The sequence below is a fragment of the Protopterus annectens genome, chromosome 3.part1 (genome assembly GCF_019279795.1).
Source record: "Protopterus annectens isolate FY-2018-M chromosome 3.part1, PAN1.0, whole genome shotgun sequence".
Classification (NCBI taxonomy): Eukaryota; Metazoa; Chordata; order Ceratodontiformes; family Protopteridae; genus Protopterus; species Protopterus annectens.
Window position 1 is genome coordinate 1,786,397,610 of NC_056732.1, and position 24,491 is coordinate 1,786,422,100.

The following is a 24,491-nucleotide window of genomic DNA, read 5'->3' on the forward strand; positions in this document are numbered from 1 at the left end:
AATGCTTTCTCCGAGGCCAAAACTACAGCCTCTATGGGACTGGATGGCATCCCATGTTGTATTTTAAATGGTCTAAACATGAGTTAGCAACTTCACTAAGTAGTCTCTTCAGCCACAGCCTGATAACTGTTTTGTCCATGCAGAATGAAAAACAGCAACCATCATTCCCCATCATAAAAGGGGTACAGCAACAGACCCTGGGACCCATAAGCTTAACCAGTCTCATCTGTAAGGCCATGGAACAAATCACCATGAACCTTATAAATAAGGATATAGGTGATCTCCAAACCCTTGATACGACACAGTTTGGTTTTGTCAAAGTCAGGTCTGCCTGTTAAACCTGGTGGACATCTTTGAAAAAGCCATGGACAAAGGCAAATCTGTGCATACAGCCTACCTTGACTTAGCCAAGACCTTTGACACAACCCCACATTCAGGCATCATTGATAAACTCTCCCAGTTGAATATCAACCCTTATGTCATCAGGTCGGTTGCTAACTGGCTCACTGATGGATCACATTCAGTCGGAGTTGGAGACTTTACCTCAACCAGCAGACCTGTCACCAGTGGGGCTCCACAGGGGTCAGTGCTGGGCCCCATATTGTTTGGAATAGACTTTTCAGAAGTTCAGCTCAAAACAGAGGGGCTGTGGCTAACTATGTTTGGTGACAACTGCAAATTAGGTGCAATAATTGAATCCCCAAATGATATTAATATAATTCAAGAGGGGATTACACAAACCAGTGATTGGTGCCAAAGCAATGGACTCAGACTCAATGCTAAAAAATGCATTATCATCCCCTTTGGTAAAAATTATATCCAAGTAAACTATTGTATAAATAAAATACCCTAAGTAAAACCTCAGTAGTGAGAGACTTGGGAACACAAGTTGACAGTAGCCTAAACTTTGAGCTCCACGTGTCTACTGTGGTAAGAAAGGCATTCTATGCTGCACACCTCATTAGCAAAGGCATTGCCTCAAGAGTGAAGAAGGTCATAACTCCAGTGTACTGGACCCTTATCAGGCCAATAATTGAATACAATGCTCCATTTGGTATGTACCTTACCAGGCACGTGCTGTAACTTGAGATACCTCAGAGATTTCTAACCAAAGAAAATTCAGGGTCTCCTGCATGTCATACATTGAAAGACTGAAGTCACTGTCACTGTAGTCAATAGCACACAGACTACTTAGATGAGACTTGTGCCTGGCCAACGGAGGAGTCTCAGATCCAAACCTAATGGAAATGCTGCACATCCGTAGGTCATATATGATAAGGGTCACCTGCTCCAGGGATCTTAATCGGGCCTACCACATAAAATATGTCCTGCTGGAGAGACAGATATGTCTTGCAGAGTTTGCACTCCTCTGAAAAAGGCTACCAATTCACATCAAGCAGAGGCTTTCTATGACCCTGTTTAAGTGTAGCCCGGATAACTGGATGGAAAACCATAAATTCCTGTCAGGGATTTCACCTATGACCCTCCTAGATATGGGCAGTCATTGCTAACTAAGATCTTCAGTTTACGCAAGATCCCTTATATTAGGTTTCTCTAGTAGTATATTGGGTACACATGGATAGGTTTATAAAGACCTTCGGGTCAATAGCCTAATGACCACTGATAAACTTATGAACCTATGAGGAATTTCCTGCTGTTTCTATCTGGGGTGTCAGAACTGACTTTCATACTTGGTAGAGTCCTAGATGTGGGATCAGGGCTGGATGCACTTTCCTATAGGTTCATAGATTCATAGGGGTTTAGTAGGCTAATGACCACAAGGGACTTTTTAAGCCTAGCCATGCATCCCAAATCTCTGACAAGTTCTGATACCATTGATAAGTGTAAGAACGGGCCTGGAAGATTAACCATTTATAGGTTACCTGTTTGCGTTAGAGACATAGGTGCCAAACCAGGGATGAATTTCTGGTTTCCCATCCAATTGTCTAAGTTGCAGTTGAATTGGGTTAGGGAGGAGCTATGATTCACATGGATGGGCAGCCTGTTCCATAGACGGAGTAGTCTCTGGGATACATACCTATCTCTTCAGCAGGTGCTATTTATATCACAGGTAAGGTTGAAGTCTTTAGAGCAGGTAATTCTGCTACTGCTTGTTTTGGGGATATGCACAAGGTCCATCAGAGTGGGGTCTGACAATGCCCTGTATGCCAGGCATAGATCTCCCATCAAAAGCCTGCAAAAGGCAGAATACAGGGAAAGGGCCCTTGAGGCGGTCTGCATAGGACATATTACTTAATTATTTTAGTGAGGAACCTCTGTGGACATTCCAGTTGTTGGATATGTCTGGATAGGTAAATACCAAAGGGTGCATTGTACTCAATGATAGGTCTGATGAATGCCGAATACAGTGGAACAATGACTTCCTTGGACTTAGGTGCCATATCTTTGTTTATAAGTTGCACAACATAGAATGATTTCCTCACCACTGTAGACATATGATGATCAAAGGCTAGATTATTATCTGTGTGTGTCCCTAAGTCCCTGACTACTGGGTCAACTCTAAGGGGTGTGTTGTCAATATGATAGTTACCAGGGATGGATGACTTCCCAAAAGATACTACTATGCATTTCTTGGCATTTAGTTTTAGTCTACAGCTCTGTCACCAGTTATATGTCTGTGTCAGCCCCTCCTGGAGAACATTTGTGTCAGTGTGAGATGCAATGATAGCTCCTAATTTGCAATCATCTGCACATTTAGGCAGCCAGAGACCACTGATATGGGCCTTGACTTCTGAGAAGCAAATGTCAAAAAGGAGCGGTCCAAGGACTGATCCCTGAGGGACTTCACTTGTGACAGGCCTCTTTGTAGAGGTGGACTGCCCAATTCTAACTTCCTGGGTCCTATTTGTGAGCCATTTGGCTATCCACTGTGTGACATATGAGTTTCTACCTAACCACTTGAGTTTGTCAACAATTTCCGAGTGGGATATTGTGTCAAATGCCTTGGCCAGGTCAAGGTAGTCAGTGTGAATGATTTTGCCCTTATCCATTGCTTTGGTGACCTCCTCAAAGAAGTCCACCAGGTTGAGTAGGCATGATCTGCCCTTGAAACCAAACTGGGTTGGGTCCAGTGTAAGGAAGTTTACTATATCTCTATTGATCATTCCCTTGATAATTATTCCCATGGCTTTACATATAAGATTAGTGAGATTTATGGGTCTGTAGTTTCTAGGGTCTGTAGATGGCCCACCTTTGTGCAGAGGGATGACTGTTGCCTTTCTCCATTCATGAGGCAAGAGCCCTGTTTGAAGGCTACAGTTAAATAGTAATTCCAGAGGCCCCGATAGGTCATGTTTCATGCTATTTAGAAGGCATCCTGGGATATTGTCTGGGCCCATTGATGCAGTGTTCTTGGTCTTAGATAGGGCATTAAGGACTTGTTCCCTAGTGATAGTAGAGGGAGTTATATTTGATGGTATTTTCTGAGGGAAGGTTGAAGGGGAGAGAGGGGTAAAGTTGGAGCTGAATTTATCAGCCAGAAGGTTTGCTATATCTTCTGGCTCAGTATAGGTGGCTCCATTTATAATGAGTTCTGCACACAATTGTGTATTGCCTTTGAGGTTGTGGACATAGCTAAAGAATCATTTGTGGTTGCCCTTGGCCTTGGAGGCCAAACATACCTCAAATTTGGATTTGGTAGACTTTATTTATCCCCTGAGTTGTTTTAGTTTAATGAGAGTGCTTTTATCCTGCTGGGTGCTGCACCTCCTAATTTTTGCAATAATTTTCTTCCTCCTGTATACATTTGATTGAATTTGTGATTCCATCAGGGGGCCTTGTTTTTTGAGTTAGTTCAGTTCTTCTTCCTGGTGGGTACAACTGCCTCTATGCAGCTGTTAACATGCTTGTGCATGGTTTCTGTGAACAGCTCTGCATAGGCAGAAGTGTTCTCAGGGTTTATAGGGGCTTGAAATTTTTCCAGGTTCTCAGTTAATAACAGGTGGTTAGCCTTAGAACAGTTCCTATATATTCCCGGTTGAGCTGGGGGTCCAGGTTTTATTTTTTACTTCAAAGGAGACCATTTTGTGGTCTGACCTTACCAGGGAAGGCATTACAGTAGGGGCCATGCAGCACTCTCCCATATTAGGATGTCTTTGTGGTTTAGGAAGGTTACATATAAGTGCCTCAGTATATGTGGGTCTATATGTCTGCTTTGAATTGTGCACGATGGGTACAGCATGTGTACCACTGACAACCTTACTGACATTAGGAGTACTTTTATATAAGAGCTTTGCATCGTGACATTGTGTAAATACATCTCTCACATACCATATCAGATTGCTTGAGAATTAATTGGTTGTCAGTAAACATGACGCAATTTCTGCATTGCCTCAGGATGCCCATATCCACCAAGCCAGTAACAAAGACAGTAGAAAAGTTCATATACATGGCAACAAACACTTTTTTACTGATTAAAGTGTTGGAGTGAGAATATCAATCACTGTCATGAATATCTGGTTTGCAACTATGTGGACAGTGATTGTCACTGCAAACTAGTTGTCCTGTGTGCAACTAGATATTGGAGAAATTTATTTTGTGCCTTTACAGAAAAATGTCACTCAAGGTGTCTGAGTCTTTACACAGCAGTGCCAGACACTTGAGGTGAAACTAATACATAAACCCTGAAACTTTAAGGATGAAGTATGTAGGCAGATATTCTGAAGTTATAAACAAATCAAGCAGTACTTACTGAAACAAAGAATTAGCTTGTCAAGAATGATGAAAAGAGGGGAGTCACATGAATGGCTACTGCCTGGCTACTACTAACGCTGGTCTCAGCACAGCTTTACTCTTGGTGATGCACAGTGTTGGTATTACTATATATTCTCAGTGATGCACCACAATAGTATTACCACATGTTCTTTGTGACGTACCACATTGATATTACCACATGTTCTTTGTGACGTACCACATTGGTATTACCATATGTACTTGGTGCCACTTATACCACATTGGTATTACCATATGTACTTGGTACCCCTTGCACTGATCCTGTTGACTTAGACAAGCTGCTAGCAAAGAGGTTTAGTGCAAACTTCCCTCTTTGCCCCCCCAAAGGCCCATTCGACATCCCCAATACTTGTCCCACACCTTACATCTCCATAGATCAAGTGTTAAAGGCCATATCCAAGGCAAAGAGCACAGCTTCCATGGGACCTGATAGTATCCCAGGCTGTATTCTGCACTATCCCCAGCAAGAACTAGCTTCACCATTGAACAACCTATTCAACCACACTCCAGCAGAGTGGAGAACTGCCATTGTCATTCCCTTGTACAAAGGTGTTGCCACTACTGACCCTGGAAACTTTCACCCCATTAGCTTGACAAATCTGATCTGTAAAGCCATGGAGTGTATTATTATGGATCTCATAAACAAGGACACAGGCAATCTTCAAGCACTTGACCCCACCTACTTTGGATTCATCAATGGTAGATCTTGCCTGTTGAACCTGGTTGACTTCTTTGAGACTGTCACCAAAGCCCTGGATGAGGGAAAGTCAGTACATACAGCTTACCTTGACTTGGCCAAAGCCTTTGACACAATCACCCAATTGGGCATCATCAAAAAGTTAACACAACTTGAAGTAAATTCCTATCTCATTAGGTGGGTGGCCAGCTGGCTCACTGATAGGACACACAAGGTCTAAATAGGTGCCTCCACCCCTGACAGCAGACATGTCACTAGTGGTCTTTCCCAGGGATCTGTTCTGGGATCCTTACTGTTTGGCATCTACTTCTCAGAGGTCCAGGCAAAGACAAAAGGCCTGTGGCTGACCAGGTTTATGGATGGCTGTAAGTTGGGTGCTGTCATTGACTCACTAAATGATTTTAGCATACTACAAGAGGGTCTCACAGCAACAAATGACTGGTGCTAAAATCATGGCCTTAAGATAAAAGCAAAAAAAATATTATCATACATTTTGCAAAGAACACTGCCCCTAGTGATTACCACATCAACAGCACCCATTAAACACACAACCAATGGTGAGAGACCTGGGTACACAGGTTAACAACAATCTCATATTTGACCATTATGTAATGACAGTGGTCAGAAAAACCTTTTACTTGGTTTATCTCATAAATAAAGGGATTGCATCCAAAAAAAGGAGGTTATTACCTCTCTGTACTCTTTCCTCATTAGGTCAATGATTGAATATAATGCCCCATTTGGTATGTACCTCTCCAACCAGCTGCACCAGCTAGAAAGGCCACAGAAATACCTCACAAAGAGAATTTATGGCCTCCAACACATCTTCTGTATGGACAGGCTCAAATACCTATCACTCTACTCAGTAAAGTATAGATTGCTCAGAAGTAATATGTATCTACAAGGCAATCTTGGACACTGGCCTATCGGAGATGCTCCATATCTAACTCCTCGTGCATTACCCACTTGAAAGGCCTAAATCTAATATGCAACATTAACAAAACCTGCTGGAGAGACAGATTTGTCTCCCAAAGGCTGCCCCATCTCTGGAATAGACTTTCCATACATGTCAAAATGAGCACCTTGCTGACTCTCTTCAAGTGCAACCTTGATGAGTGGATGAGAAACCACATATTTGTTCCAGGGATTCCATCTGTGCCCCTCACTGACAGGGGTGACAGGTGATGACTAAGCTTTCTTTTTGGGGGTAAACCCTTGGCTAGGCTTGTAAGGGTCCCATGGCCATTAGACTGGTAACCTCCTATGATCCTATATGTTCTTGGTGATGCACCACTTTGGTATTACCATATGTTCTTGGTGATGCACCACAGGGATATCACTGTATGTTAGTACCACAGTTTAAGTGCACTTCTGGGATACTGCTGTGACAGCAAAGCACTAAATGTTCATGTGTTTACATTCTTTGCATAGAAGGAATCAGTCATGGTGCTGCATCGCATGGTGGTGGGATTGTCACATATAAGTAATGTAACACATGGGTATTTGTCTGTGTCCCTTCACAGGTGCTATGGCTATGGGATCCTCCACCACTGCTGTATCAGACATTGACGGAGATGGTGGCCCTACTGTAACACAGTGTTGCTGTTGACAATGGTAACTGTGGTGGGCTCACTACCATTGACATCCAGTAATCATCTCTGTTTCCTCTGGACCTCCTCACAGGTACAAAGACAGATCACATAAACTGGAACTAAACTAAAGACTGTAAAACCAACAAAAAGGCAAAACGAGGTAAAAAAAATCTCCATTTATTATAATGTGAGCACTTTCGTACAGATGAATAGGGTGGGGGCATTGTATTTATGGATGAATATGCATACTTAAATAAAATGTATAAGTTACTAAACAGTGTGACTTATGAAAAGGTATCTATTAATCCACTTAACCAGGCCTATCATAAGATACGGGTGCTTCTCGATGATTTATTCACTGAGGCTACAATCTCTTTAGACACTTTCTGTTATTTAAGTATGCCAGCCCCTTTTACGCCAATTTGGTTTGGAACACCGAAGATTCATAGAAGCTTATCTGACCCTCCCCATTCCGACCTATCATAGATGGACGTCAATTAGTCACTTATGCATGTGCAAAATGGGTTGACTCCAGGCTTAAATCTGTTTTGAAGACAGAAAAGCTAATTTGTCGAGATTCCTGGGTTTTTTTGGAATATTTAAATAATATACCATTTAATCAGGCATACAACTTTTTAACAGTAGACATTAGAGACTTATACACAGTTATCCCACAAGTATTAGGACTTGACTGGACTAGTGAGTTCTTATTACTTAAAGGTATGGATGGGGAAGAGATTGATGTGGTCATTTGTCTCTTCAAAGTTGTACTTAGTAACAATTATTTTATGTTTAATGGGAATTCTTTTTGCAAAAACTGGGATAGCCATGGGATCCCTGTGTGGTGGCAGCTTTGCTAATGCTATTATGGCTTTTTGGGAACGTACTTTTTTGTTCCAAGATGAGCTTTTAAAAGAGAAAGTTATATAGTACACTTGCTTCCAAGATGACATGCTTTTCTAGTGGTAGATGATCAACATATAGTGTCTGATCTGGTAGAATGGATGAGACATTTCACCTACTATTTGGAGTTTACTTTTTTTTGATGTGCAATGTATACATTTTTTAGACATTTGTTTATATAAAGATTTGATGAACAATAGGTTTTCGACTAAAATTTATACAAAACCTATGTACTCAAATTCTTTTTTGCACTTCAAGAGTAACCATCCCTTTCACCAAAAAAGCGGAATAGTCAAGGGGCAGCTAGTTAGAGCTTCCCGTATGACATCTATGGACAGCGACTTTGTATTTGAATGTAAGGCTCTAAAATCTTTGTTCCTTAAACGTTCATATCCAATAAATCTTTTAGATAACTTAATTCAAGAAGTTGTCTTTAAGAGAACTACAGGACATTTCAAACCTCTATTTCATAGAGGTTTTACTAATGTAGTTACTGAACTTGATTCTAGTTCTCAAGTTGCTAATCCTAATGATAATTTTAGTACTAGCTTTTTGACTATTTATACACGTGAATCAATGTCTATTAAAAACATTCTATTTAATAATTGGGCTTTAATTCTAGAAGATCAGAAACTGATGCAAATATTGGGAATGCAACCAAGAATTATTTACAGAAGAGGGATTAATGTTAAAAATCTCTTAGAAAGGGCCCATAACAATATCACATGTAATAGTAGCAATGTTGGTATGGCCAAATGCGGGAGATGTAGATATTGTTGCCATATAAAAACAGGAGAGTATTTTCAAGTCAGACACAAAAAGTACAGTATTAGTGATAAATTTAATTGTAATTTTATATCGGTAAAACTGAGAGGGTATTCAAGCAGCTTATTTATGAACATCTATACAGCATCTCCCGAGCTGCTGAAAATAATGCTTTGGCTCAACACGTGATTATCCATCCAATACATAGGTTTTTGATTACTGTGATTGATCATGTCAAGAAGAACATTAGAGGGGGCCCATGGGAACTTCTTTTAGATAAATGCAAACTATTTTGGCAATTTAGAACCAATGCGTATAGTTCGCTTGGTTTAAATGCCATGAGTTCCATCAAATGTCTTCTTAAACTGAAAGCATTAGAAAGATAACACCTTTGGTTGGGCGATAAGGGGAAGCAATTATTTATTATTTTTATTTTCATTATTATTTTTATTTGTATTTGTTATTGGATAAGTTCTTTTGAATTTCTTATTGTACTTTATATTCCATCATGTATACTTTTGGCAGGATAATTCTAGTGCATTTTTAGCATCACACATCAAGTAAAGTGAATCAAATATATTTTTAACAATTTCACTTTTTGCTTTAAGAATATAGCGGTTTTTTAATGATTCAATGAAATGTTTAATTGATTCTATGGGTTTAAATACCATTTGTATGCTGGGATCTTTGTCTGAAGAAGTACAATTTATTCATTTGTACGAAAGCACTCACATTATAATAAACAGAGTTTTTTTACAAAGACAGATCATGTCTGGCAGGCATATTCTAGTGATAGGATCCTTTTCTGCCCATGCACCTGAAGTGGCCAGTGGCACATCCACTGATTATGGGGATGGGGTCAGGAAAGGCAGGCCAGTAGCCATCAGCACCAAGTGACCCAGTCATTGCCTGATATGGGCACAATAATGTGTATTACACAACAGATGTGTAGTTAATGTGCATTACACAACAGATGTGTAGTTAATGTGCATTACACAACAGATGTGTAGTTAATGTGCGTTACACAACAGATGTGTAGTTAATGTGCATTACACAACAGATGTGTAGTTAATGTGCATTACACAACAGATGTGTAGTTAATGTGCATTTACACAACAGATGTGTAGTTAATGTGCATTACACAACAGATGTGTAGTTAATGTGCATTACACAACAGATGTGTAGTTAATGTGCATTACACAACAGATGTGTAGTTAATGTGCATTACACAACAGATGTGTAGTTAATGTGCATTACACAACAGATGTGTAGTGCAGTCAACCAAGTACAGGCACATGCCAACACTGCCATGGCAGAGATGACAGGTAGAGGTGTGCTATGCATCCTGCCAAAGGAGTTACATGAAAACTTTCTATACACAGCCCACCTCACTGGTGTGTTGGATAAGCAGCCAAGTACTTCAGTGCTTCTATATGCCAGGACCAATGGAGTTCCCATGGCCACTGCATAACTGCATCCTAAGTACAGACTCTGGTTGGATACAACATACTGCTACCTCCCTCACACCACCCACCAGTGGGTGATCTGGTGTAGCATGGTGTGGGCACCCAAAAAAGGTATGTAGTATGAGATGTAACTGCACATGCATTAGACAGATAGTCACAGTCTCATGTTTTTTTTTCATTCTTTCAGTGGGAGTTGGTGCCATTCTTTACAGGAGATGCAACCATACCTGGGATGTATATGGTCTTCATCCTTCTCAGCTGGAATCAACTAACATCTGTCTCTCTCACACACACACACACACACACACACACACACACACACACACACACACACACACACACACACACACACACACACACACACACTACAACCACATCAACAGGAGCTGTGTCCCTGGTACACTTTCCGATTATTTACCCAGTACTGATCTCAGGAAGGAGTACCCCATCTGCACAGTATACCCAGCTTTCTCAGTCTCTTGGCCATATCACACACTGACACCCGCATCCTTAGTAAGGATTACTTACTCAGTACCAATCTTAGGAAGTACCACCTCATCTGCACAGTATACCCAGCTTCCCCAATCTCTATATCACACACTCCCACCCACTTTCTTAGTAACCCCCACCTCAACACTGTGCCCCCTACTGAGTGCTGTCATTTTATCCTTCCACACCTGTGAATATGATAACGGTGTTGTGCTGGGTCACACGCCCCACCCACATCCTTAGTAACCCCCAGCCCAACACTGTGTCCAGTACTGAGTGATGTCATTGTATCCTTCCATACCTGTGGATATGATAACTGTGTTGTGCTGGGTCACACCCTCCCACCCACATCCTTAGTAACCCCCAGCCCAACACTGTGCCCATTCCTGAGTGTTGTCAGTGTGTCCTTCCACACCCGTGGATATGATAACGGTGTTGTGCTGGGTCACACGCCCCACCCACATCCTTAGTAACCCCCAGCCCAACACTGTGCCCCCTACTGAGTGCTGTCATTGTATCCTTCCATACCTGTGGATATGATAACTGTGTTCTGCTGGGTCACACCCTCCCACCCACATCCTTAGAATCCCCCTCCCCAACATTGTGCCCATTACTGAGTGATGTCATTGTATCCTTCCATACCTGTGGATATGATAACTGTGTTGTGCTGGGTCACACACTCCCATCCACATCTTTAGTAACCCCCACCCCAACACTGTGCCCATTCCTGAGTGTTGTCAGTGTGTCCTTCCACACCCGTGGATACGATAACGGTGTTGTGCTGGGTCACACGCCCCACCCACATCCTTAGTAACCCCCAGCCCAACACTGTGCCCATTGCTGAGTGATGTCATTGTATCCTTCCATACCTGTGGATATGATAACTGTGTTGTGCTGGGTCACACGCCCCACCCACATCCTTAGTAACCTCCAGCCCAACACTGTGCCCATTGGTGAGTGCTGTCAGTGTGTCCTTCCACACCTGCGGATATTATAACGGTGCTGTGCTGGGTCACACACTCCCACCCACATCCTTAGAATCCCCCTCCCCAACATTGTGCCCATTACTGAGTGCTGTCATTGTATCGTTCCACACCTGTGGATATGATAACTGTTTTGTGCTGGGTCACATCCTCCCACCGACATCCTTATTCACTCCCACCCCAACACTGTGCCCATTACTGAGTGCTGTCATTTTACCCTTCCACACCTGTGGATATGATAACTGTCTTGTGCTGGGTCACACGCCCCACCCACATCCTTATTAACCCCAACCCCAACACTGTACCCATTACTGAGTGATGTCATTGTATCCTTTCACACCTGTGGATATAACTGTACTGTGCTGGCTCACACACTCCCACCCACATCCTTTGTAACCCTGACCCCAACACCTTGCCCATTGCTGAGTGCTGTCATTGTGTCCTTCCACACCTGTGGATATGATAACTGTGATGTGCAGGCTCACACTCCCACCCACATCCTTAGTAATGATTACTTACCCAGTACCAATCTCAGGAAGTACTACCCCATCTGCAAAGTATACCCAGCTTCCCCAATCTCTGTATCAGACACTTCCACCCACATCCATAGTAATCTCCACCCCAACACTGTGTCCATTGCTGAGTGCTGTCACTATGTCCTTCATCACCTCTGGATATGATAACTGTGCTGTGCAATCACAGTTGTGTTGCTCATTAGTGTATTGTAGAGCATACCTTAGAAGTAGTACTGTATTTATCAGTTTTAAACTGTGTTGTGTCTGCTGTGGCCAACAGCTATAAAACACATGCCATCTCTTTGCCAGTGTCAAGTATAATATGCCTGCCTTTGCCTCGCATGGTCTTTACCTACAGTCAGTTTGTCCAACAGCTCCTCTGCTGTCACATCCTGTGTTACTGGCTCTGGTCTGTCTGTTACTTCCTATGTCACTGGCTCTGATGTGTCTGTCACTTCCTGTGTCGCTGGCTCTGGTCTGTCTGTCACTTCCTGTGTCACTGGCTCAGGTCTGCCTGTCACATCCTGTATCACTGGCTCTGGTCTGTCTGTCACTTCCTGTGTCGCTGGCTCTGGCCTGTCTTTCACACCTTCTGTTGCTGGCTCTGGTCTGTCTGTCACTTCCTGTGTTGTTGGCTCTGGTCTGTCTGTCACTTTCTGTGTCACTGGCTCTGATCTGTCTTTCACTTCCTGTGTTGTTGGCTCTGGTCTGTCTTTCACTTCTTGTGTCACTGGATCTGGTCTGTCTGTCACATCCTGTGTCACTGGCTCTGGTCTGTCTTTCACTTCCTGTGTTGTTGGCTCTGGTCTGTCTGTCACATCCTGTGTTGCTGGCTCTGGTCTGTCTGTCACTTTCTGTGTCACTGGCTCTGATCTGTCTTTCACTTCCTGTGTTGTTGGCTCTGATCTGTCTATCACTTCCTGTGTCTCTGGCTCTGGTCTGTCTGTCACTTCCTGTGTCACTGGCTCTGGTCTGTCTGTCACATCCTGTGTTGCTAGCTTTGGTCTGTCTGTCACATCCTGTGTCGCTGGCTCTGATCTGTCTCTGCTCCCCCCTTCTCTAGCTGTCTGTGTGCAGTCATGCTGTACAGCCTCACACAGACAGAGATTGTCTTGCAGCAGGTCTCTGGGGTATAATACAGCTCACCACCAGAGGGATGTGGGCAGCAGAAGATGGTCTTCATCAGTCCATGCAGGTTCTCAATGATGTTTCAGGGCTTAGATACAGGAAGGCCTCATTAAGTTTATTCTATTAGCTGCCAAAAGCAATTACCAGGAAATGGAGATTAAACCTAAACATACTGTATTTAAAGTATTGAATATTGTAAACGAGACAAAATAACTGGAAGAGGGATCTTTAGAAAAGGGAACACGGAGATTACATGGAAGTAAATGGAAATTGTAGGAATGATACATGGAGAATAAGGTTTAAGGGAAGGCAGGAATTGAACAATTTATGTAATGTTGGGCTGAATGACAGTTATAAGGAAAGAAAATGTATATTTAATGTGTAAAGTAGGTAAATGAAAAAATGTTAATATGGTTTGTTTTCTTTTATATTAACGTGTGTGTGCCCCTGTGTCTTAACTGATAATTAAATAAAGGTGTTTAAATGTAAAAAAATTATGTTTCAGACCTGTAACTATACAGACGTGTATGCCATCTCAGCCATGTTATTGTATTTTCATTCTTGTCATGAGCGATGGCTGCAGGGTGTACCCAGTACTACCAGTAGGATATCCATGTGTGAAGTTACCCTGCAAAAATTGCTGTTGTCAAACGTGCCAGATGTGGGAATCCTCAAAAATGTCTGAATGTCCCATATGTGTATATGGCCCAGTGTTTTTTTTTTTTTTTGGCATCACCTGCCAGTTGATGGTATAGAAACTTTTCCAGTCGATGTATTGTTCATGTTGACAATGCAGGGCATTAACTGTAATGTGAATGCAGTCAGTAACCACTAGAACTTACAGAAATGGACTATTTCATAGAATATCTTCTTGGTGTTGTTTTACTACCTGTGTCTCTGAATTGGCCCTGTCCTATGCAGGGAAGTTCTTTGAGCAATTTTACCTAACACAATGCACTATTTGCTGCTGGATTTTGGGGACAATCTCCCAGGCTAGCAAATATTGATATAACATGCTACCCCACACTGAATTCAGAACTACACAAATATGTACAAATTAATAATATGAATTAACTGAGTGTTTGGTCCCTCTACCCAGTAGCCCTGAATTTAGCACAGATCCAAAGAAATGCCAAATATATGTGCTCAGGATTTATTTCAAAAGGGTCAGAATACAGAGATCTAAATGTATTTCATTCATACTTTAGGCACACACAGGTGATATGTACTACAGCATGGTTTGTGAGAATCAGGACCTCACTGTGATTCTTCAATCTTATCTTTTTCTTATGTGTTCAGGCTTCTAGGCTCCCTCAAATCAGATTCTTCATGCTGCAACAATATTTTACATTTAGGCTTTATTCCTGTTAGATACTGAAATCGATTCACCCCGGGGATCACATCTGTGGCTCTGCTCGACAGGGGCACAGGAAAATTATTTTCTTGGGTGGCGAAAGCCAGGGTGCATTTTTTGGCTAGGCTTGTATTAGCCCTAGGGCCGATAGCCTAGTACCTACCTATGAACCTATGAACCTATGAAATGCAGACTCGTTCCTTTAAGGGTAACGGATAGTCTATTATGCTCTTGGTAAGTAAGGAAATAAGTTAAAGGGGTCATGCCTTGGTTGGAAAATTAATGGGCCTGGCTCTGTCCTGGAGGAGGAACAAATGGATCTACATGGTGCTGAGAGGGACCTTGCAGGTCTATGGGAATAACAACAATAACAAAAAGAATAGTTAAGTGTTTGCAGACTAACTCAGAATTCATACAATCAAGTGCAGTTCAGGACATAACATCCAATAAACAATCTCCTAATATTAAAAACAAACAAAAAAACTGCCACATTTTTTCCACTGTACAAGTACAATAACATTGTATAGGGGGTGAATTTTATTTTAATTTCCTGCTGAGCTCTTGGGTGCAAACTCTACCAGTCTGGTGTACATCCTACTATAATCTATTCTCTTCCAAAGAATAATTGCTTAAATAACCCAGTTTATTTTATTTTACTTATTTGTTTATCAGGTAAACCCACGAGGAACAAGCCTGTCTTCAGGGGTGACCTGGGAGTTGTGTTGTAAGTGACTTCTCAGAGACAGAGTGGGAGATGGAGAATGATAATATCAAACCCAAGACTCAGATAAAGTACAGTAACACATCATGCACTAAACTTTCAGTGTATTACCTAACCACAGTAAACATACCTCTCAACCTCTTAGTGCAGCAAATCTGGACAAATCCATAAATAAAAGTGGAACAAAGGCACAAAAATAGGAACAATTTTTAAATATTGCTCTTACAAACTTAGAAAGTTGATAGAATAACAGGTTTTGCATTAGCATGAATTTTCTTAAGGGTATGAAGTCTGAAACTCAAATGTCTGTCACTATTTTCTGACTTCAGTTATTAATGATTTGCCAGTAATTTGCCAAAAAAAAACACAGTTTTATGAAAAGCAGACCAAAAACATGAGGCAAAAATCTGGACATTCTGTGAAAGTCTGTACATTTGAGAGGTGTGGGTAGTAAACACTTATAAATAAAATAAAACAAGTCCAATAATTTTGGCGAACAATGAGTGTATAAAGATGTATTTTCAGTGTAATGTGAACACACAGACAAAAAAAAATCAAATTAAGAACATACATGGACTGAACAGCCTCAAGACAGTGAAGATTAATAAATGATAGAGAAGTACGCCCACAACCCAATACCCCCTGATGTGTTTGAATAAGGAGTGCTAAAGAAACAGCAGTATAACTTCAAGTATTATTTTTCTTCATTTTTGCTGGGGGTCAAGCCCCCCCGAACCCCCCACAAACCCTGCTAATTAAATATATCAACTCCAAGATCACACTACATTGAGGAAATGGGGAAATTTCCTCTCTGCTCTGTACTGCGGCCAAGTGTCACTCTCAAATGTGCATGACAGTCAATCATGCATCATTTGCGTATGACTTCACAGCCATTTAGCATGTCGCTCACACAAGGCAAACCCACTTCTGCCCAGACCGATACGACCAGGGAGATACTGTTCTACAACAATGCCATGACATATCCATTCAGTCAAGGAAGGTTAGAGAACTAATCTGGTTAGCTGAGTTCATTCATGCACATCTAGAGAAAAACAGCAGAACTTTCAAAATTACAAACAACTGCTTCAGTGTAGGTGTGAAACAGATAAAGGAAATGTAAGTATGACCATGTTTTTATAGGTATATATACTAAGTAACCCTTCCTCACAAAGACGAAAAATTGTAGTTTTTTTTAATAAAGGACATTGTCACTTTAAGGAAAATTCAAACTTATTTCCCATGTATCTGCTCATCACATGGTATATTAGCAGGAAGTGTTGTGGACTAAACTGTTTTTTTTTTAGGAAACTGAAAGTAGAGTGCTAAAAGCATGGCTGCTGGTAAACCATTACATGATCTAGTCGAAGATTTATTTTGTTCAATTTGTCTGGATTTGTTTAAAGAAGCTGTAGTGCTGGAATGTGGACACAGTTTTTGTAAATCCTGCATAGATAAAGCCTGGGACAGTGAGACAAATCCCTCCTGTCCTGAATGCAGAGAGGCATTGCCATCTAAAAAGTACACAGTGAACAGGCAGTTATGCAAAGTTGTAGAGAGTAGTCAGAGTTCACGGCAGTATGAGAAAGAATTACTAAACCAGGAGCAAAAAAGTCACTACCTGCTTGGGTCGCACGAATGCAGAGAGCACAAAGAGGCATTAAAAGTGTTCTGTCAAGACGATGGATGTCCTGTATGTGTTATCTGTATGATATCATCTACGCATAAAGGACACACATTCCTACCCATACTGGAAGCAGTCAGCATGTTTCAGGTGAGGTTAACTGTAAGCAAATTTAAAAAACATTTTCATTTTTGTAGCTGTTCACATTAGTAAGTTCTTGATGCATGTAATACTGTGCATTCAGATGTTAGCTGATGTATTTATTTATGACAAAGTAAGTGACTGGACTGTATGGACACATTTTCAACCACTTAAAAACAGGCAGCACAAAATAGAGCATGAGAGATTATAAATAAGGAAAAAGTAAAGTAGAACTGAAGAAATGTAACATATGTAGGTCTGTAATTCAAGCTATGTGGGGTCTCCTAGTTTTTGAGAGGCAGATTTACCATTGAAATGTCCGCATTGCCCATTAAATGCTACCAGTATGACTCTGATGTATTCAGGTGATACCAAGATTGTCCATGACATAATTTGGAAAAAGTGGTCTATTTCAAGGCTTGATGAGAACATATTCAGAGTTGTTGGTCTCTCTCCCTGCTTTAGCTTCAGGAATGCTCCTTGTGTTAGGAGGCAGTTGTGTTCTAGAGATTTGTGTACTAGCGTGAACTCTGCATCTGTGACCAAAATGTTTGGTACTTTTTCCTTGCAGGTCGTGAAAGGTTTGTGCATGTATTTCTTGTTCAAGTTTTTTTTTTTGCCATCCATGCTTTGGACAAGTTTTTGATTTTTAGGTTACATGCAAATTGCAGGAGCAAGGACTTAAGTACGACTTGTTTAATGTGATGGGTGTTCTTGTTTTTATGTAGGCAAACTAATAAAGTATTTTCCAGGACATGGTATTAAGTTTATGGTTATACAACTGATTGCAAGAAATAAGAGAGGTGGGGACATTGTGCAGAGCACTGAGTTTGCTGATATGAAGTGGATTGTTGAGCTGAGAGCCAACGGTTTGCTTTTGCCTGAAAGTGCTCATCTTTTGTTTTTGAGTAAAGTTTTTTTTTTTTTTTTTTAGCTGGCCTTGGTGACAGGATCATTTATTTCGGTTTATTTTACTTTTTATTTACCAGGATTTAGCTGTTTGTGCGCTTTTTTTCCTTGATTTTGTTCTTTTTCACTTGACTGCAGCACATGGTCAAAGGTTTTCTGTGCAGCTTGACTACAATCCTTCTTTTGCAAGTTTGCAGAACACTTTCCTTGTAAATTTGGTGTGGATAGTAATCCTTTTACATCTAGATTTAACTGACACTACTGATGTTATTCAGGATGCTCCCACAGATACCTGAGACTTCTCTGTGAAAGTCAGGGAGTGCAATACCTTTCGAATTAAAATAAATTCACTTCAATGGCAGCATTTACATTTAGAAGCATGCCTGCACTATAAGGTTATTCCAAGTGGCCTTAGGGTCTTCGTATGCCCACCTACAGAACTGTTTATCCGGAGATTCTCAGAAGGTGCCAGGTGCTGAACATTAACCTTAGTTTTAATTATATATGACTTCTGTTTAATTTTTTAAAACCCATTGAGAATGACTTGGCTGACATAACTGAATACCTTTATAAGTAGATTACTCAGACATTTAGAGGTGGTTATTTTTGAACTAGATTGGATGGTATTATCAGTGAGGTCTCTGCTTTGAGTTGATACTACAACAACAAAACAAGAGGAAATTGGAGAGGGACTTTTCAGATTTCATAAATGGGAATATTTTCACATGGTCCAGGTCCAATGTTAATGACCCTGTTTTTTCACCATCTGAGAATGCAGTTCCTGCTGTTAAGGAGAATGTGTTGAGAGATTCTGTGGTTACCACAGAATCACTGCATGCTTTGAATATTGTTAGAGCTGTTGGACAGTGTGATCTTGGGGCCGGACAGAAAGACCTCTTACAGCTCAAGTTTTATCTACATCTTCATTATGGAATTACCTCTCCTGCAGAGAGAAATGGAAGTTTAAAAGGGATTGCTCTTTGAGCAGGGCATGGATGAAGTGCAAGGTTTCTCCAGACAGAAGGGCACCTTCAGTTTTGAAGAACAAGAAGAAATAAGTGAGAAGTCTTTAGTGTTACTAGTTTAATCTCTCTTCTGTCACATTGAGTCCAAACTCAGTTTTGAATAAAGGCCTTTCATTTATTCCTGCTAGTAAATGCGATGTTGGTGACTTTATCATTGACTTGAGATTATTTGTGTGTAACATCATGCTTAAGACTCTGTTTTTGACACCAGCACTCGAGATAATATTGCTTTTACAAAACCTAGTACCCTTGTTGCATCTACATATTTTGATGTGCAGAGACTAATAAGACATGTCAATACATCTTGTGTAATCTCCAGTTGTTTGGTATTATACTGATTGACGTATATGAATACTTCCTAGTTGATTTGCATGTTATACGGTCATTCATGGTTCCTAGTTGATTTGCCTATTATACCAGTGATTCATGGTTTACCTAAGATCCACAAGAGCTTGACTGACCCACCTATGCACCCTATTTAGGATGCAGTTGGGTTATTGACACATTGTCTATTTATGTTGAAAAGACCATTAGACCTGTGGTTGATGCAGCACCTGGTGTCCTTAAGGATACAACATGTTTTTTTTGCTGTTTTTCCTCAATGACTGAAGGCTGTTGGTGATGCTGTGGGCTGTTTTATGGTTACTGTTGATGTTTGTAGTTTTATCTCGATTCCTAATGATGTTGGGATTGAGATGATTAGAACATATCTCATTAAGAGAACTGATTGGTCCATCCACTGGATTGATTTAGTTTGCTCTCTTATTGACCTTATTAAAAACAATGTATTTCTATTTGGTAACGAGTTCCTTTTACAGAGAGTTGGGTGGCCACGGGGACCCCCTGTGTGAGCAGTTATGCGAACTTGGTGATGGCTGGATGGGAGGAGGATTTTTATGTTTTCGAACAATTACTTTATCCAGAATGTAGTGTACTTTAAATATTTTGTGAATGATATTTTTCTTTTATGGAAGAGGACCATTTTCCAACTGAATAGTTTCATGGGTTCCTGTTAAATGATCGAAGATGCGTTCTTTCGAATGCATCTTGATCGAACTTGCACAAAAAGGCAAAATAGCAAAACTGCATATAAACAAATTCTTTCCCTGGGAAAGAAATCGCTTGGCCGCTTCCTTTACTTTGCTATTTTCGTAACTGTAGTGCGATCTCTGAGTTGGTATATTTAAGTAGGGGGGTGTGGGGGCACAGCCCCCTACCTCTGGGGGGTGGGGGGTGGAAGCCCCTCACTTAATGTAATATTTTGCCCCTCATTTAATGTAATATATATTATTTTTTTTTTTTTTTTTTTTTTTTGTGGAACAGCGATTTTTCTCCTTGGAAAGAAATCACTGTTCTAAGTGTTCGAGATTGTAAGCTTTCACTTACATGGGTTAAGCGTTCAATGATTTAATATAGACCCTAGTTTCACTGAGTTCTTTAACTGCTCCACTATACTTCATAACTTTACCAGTGTGCACTCAAGTGACAGTATAGATTTTTTGAATGTACATCTTGTGATGTATGAAGATGGTGTAGTGTTGGTACAGAGCTGTTTAGAAACAATTATTGGAAAAACACTGTTACATCATTCTGATAATGCATCCAGCACACATTGGACGGCACAGTGGTGCAGCGATAGCATTGTCACCTCACAGCAAGAGGTTCTTCAGTTCAATTCTCTGCTGGGGCTACTTCTGTGTGGAGTCTGCATCCCCTCCCTGCGTTAGTGTGGGTGTCCTCCGGGTGCACCTGTTTCCTCCCACATTACAAAGGCATGCATCTAGAACATTTCTCCCCGGGCCTCCAGTGAAAATTGGCTGATTCCAAGTTGGACTTTCTCAGTTAACAAATGTAAAATAAAATAAAATTTAATGAGCGGTGATGAAGAGCCGGTTTTTAAGGACCTCTAGGTTACACACAAATGATATAAAGTTTAGAACAGCTACTTAGGATCTGGCAAGTGATTTCATGGATAAGGGTTAGAAAAGTTAAGAGGCTGAGAAACATTTCCATGAAAGCCTGACCCTCTATTTCACTAATGAGGTCCCCTATTTTTTGAGAGGCCAATTTACCATCGAAGTGTCCGTGTCACCCAGTAAATACCACAATTATGAGACTAACATATTCACGTAAAACCAGGATTGTCTGTAACATTATTTGGAAAAAATTAGTCTATTTTAAGGCTTGATAAGAAGAGTTTACTATTGACATTTCGACTCCGCATTGGTCGACTGTTTGAAATGTCGACTGTAAATGTGGATTTTGGAATGCTGAAAAGTAAACCAAACTGAAAATAAATACATCGACAACCATGGTTCAATGTATTTGACGTAGCAGGAAGTGATGCCACTCACTTCCTGCTATGCACATTAAAATACCATTAGACTGTTCAGTTAATAGTACATTAATTCTACAATTTTGCAGGGAGGGGGGCTGCACACCCCTTGCACATTAACTATACCAACTCCAGCACGGTACTTCAGAAGGGAAATGGGCTAATTCATTGTTCCTCACTGAACTGCAGCCCCCTGCACAATGTCAAACCCAAATGCTCGACTGACTTTACTGTTTGCTGTAGTGTAGTCAATTGATTTTGGTTCGACACTCTGCCCGCTTGGAAACTGCAAGTCGATCATATGCAATCCGACCCATTCATTTTCCAAGTTGTAATAGTATACTGATGAAAACATATCCAGAGTTGTTGGTGTCTCACTCTGCTTAGCTTCAGGAGTGCTCTTTGCCTTAGAAGGCAGTTGTGTTATAGAGATTTGTGTATTAGAGTGAAGTCTAACTCTGTGACCAATAAGTTTGGTACTTTTCCTTACAGGTCATGCAGGGTTTATGCATGTATTTCTTGCGCAAGTTTTTTGCGTCATCCATGCTCTGGACAAGTTTTTCAGTTTAGGTTCTGTGCAAATTGCAAGAGCAAGGACTTGGTATACCTTTATTTATGTGATGGGTGTTCATGTTTTTATGTAGGCAAAACCAATATGTTGTTGAAGGATTGAGTTTTGAAACACCTTAGTGATATTTGACCACAAAATAAACTAATGTACTTGCAAGACACGTAAAGGATTTTCCAGGACATAACTATACGTTTTTCGTTATACAACGGATTGCAAGAAATAAGAGAGGTGAGGACATTGTACAGAGCACTGAGTTTGCTGCGATGAAGTGGATTGTTAAGCTGAAAGCCACCAGTTTGCTTGGTTTAAATGCACTGTCCCTTTAAAGCCAGCACTCCGAGCATGGAGATTGTTGTTCGTTGGTTGATTCTCTATGCTGTATGGTTTCTTTAGTGTTTAAATGTTGCTTTGCTGTGTGTTTTTAAGATCTGAAAAAGGGCTTTTGCCTGAAAGTGCTAATCTTTTGTATTTCTTTTGTTCTTGATAAGTTTTTTATTATTAAGCTGGGCATGGTGACTGGGTCATTTATTTTGGTTTTGTTTTGCTTTTTATATGTTACTGGGTTTTAGCTGCTGTTTGTGTGCTTTTTTCCATAATGATGGTAGAGATCTATCAAAAAAGTTGGAGGTGTCACGATACTATACACGACTGTCCTCAAGGTAGACATATACGTAAAGAAGTCCCAACATTTAACGATGCAGAAACCCTATTCACCAAAATTCAAATCAATCAACAGAAGCAACTAAACCTAGTGGGTATTTGCATACCCACAGGTAACAATATATCTACTCTTTAGTCTATGCTAAACTGGACATCCGCAAACCTCCCAGAGGAGACACTCCTCCTAAGGGCTTTAACATTGACTGGAAATCCATCAACACAACTATCTCTCATCACATCAACCTGTATCCCTATACTCAGCTTATCCAAAGAACCACCTGCATTGACAAAAATACAAACAAGGAATCCACACTAGACTAGATCCTTACAAACAACCCATTTACTGCCCAATATTCTGGTGCAGTACCAGCTGGCCTTAGTGACCATTTACCCACATTCATATTAAGACAAAACCTCAAAACCACTAAAGCAACCACCCTACGTGAAATCTGTAATTCAAAAAATTTCATACCTGAGCATTTCATTAATGAAGTAAGATATTGCAAATGGGCTCCACTAACAACCCTCACACTAGACAAGGCAGTGGGCTTCTTAACTTCTACCTTTTTAAACATATTAAATCAGATGCCCCCCCCTACAGACAATTCGAATAAAAACCAACCCATACCCATGGCTCTCTAAAAACACAAGAATCCTTCAAATGTAGGTTCATAGATTAGTACTAGGCTAACTGCCCTTGTGGGCCATTTTTTTTTAAGCCTAGCCAATTGCACCCTGTGTGAATCCAACCCTGTCCCTTGTGTCTGTAAGGCAAACACCTTAATCATTATGCCAACCTCCCACCCCTTGGGGATAAAGCTTGGAATAGATGGTATCGCAATAAGACCGATCACAACAGGCAGATCTTCCTCGAACTATGTAATAAAACAAAACAAAAAAAAAACAGATAAGGCAAGATAAGAAAAATCATTACACAGAGCTACAAGTAAAACATACCACTGACCTCCAAAAATTCTGGGCAGCTGTCAACAAAGTATTACAACCAGAGTAACCCACTGCCCCTCCCCTCAATGTCAGAGGAGATAATATAGTGATAGCTACCCATTTTAAAAACCTACTTCACTTCTTCCATCCTTACTCTAACTAGTGACCGCCAGATCTGCACTCCCCCACAACCTTTCAGCAACCCAAAGTCATACTCACCATTTACTCTCAAACCAGTTCTTACCGACACAATATACAAGCATTTCACTAAACTAAAACCTGGCAACACAATATACAAGCACCTCAGTAAACTAAAACCCACCACTTTGGCAATCAACAAACTCCCTGCAGAGTACCTCAGAACTGTAGCTAGTGCTAAAGCTTATGCCATCTTGATGCTTAACAACCCATCTATAAATGAGCATGCAATTCCATCCCTTTGGAAAACGTGCTACATAATACCCTTGCACAAAGGGGGTCCCTCAACCAAATGCAACTGCCGCCCCATAGCAATCTTATCCCCCCTATAGTCTGCTCACCAACACCCAGCATGGCATTTGCTCATCCCATAGCACCACCACAGCACTCATATCCTTCACCAACACTGTCAATTAATATAGGAACCAAGGAAAGGGTCTATATTACATGATCGAATGATCACGATAGTGAACGATGATCACGATAGTGAACGATGATCACGATAGTGAACGATGATCACGATAGTGAACGATGATCACGATAGTGAACGATGATCACGATAGTGAATGATGATCATGATAGTGAACGATCTAGAGCGAAAATGGAGCACAGCCAAGTGCTTTTGTGGGATCGCGGTACAGTGAAGAGTGGAATATTTGCCCTTTCCTCACTGTAGTGCGATCTCTGAATTGGTATATATATTTAATGAGGGTGTGGGGGT

The 24,491-nt window shown here is 40.8% G+C and overlaps 1 protein-coding gene across 1 annotated transcript in view; it reads left to right on the plus strand.

The window, feature by feature from the left end:
* The first annotated feature begins 16,652 nt into the window (after positions 1-16,652).
* LOC122798671 (zinc-binding protein A33-like) overlaps positions 16,653-24,491 on the plus strand; it is a 1,060,809-nt gene continuing 1,052,970 nt past the window's right edge. Inside the window, exon 1 of the mRNA XM_044067764.1 lies at positions 16,653-17,136. Coding sequence (XP_043923699.1) covers positions 16,696-17,136 — 441 coding nt within the window. The 5' untranslated portion in view covers positions 16,653-16,695. The remainder of the gene's footprint in view (positions 17,137-24,491) is intronic.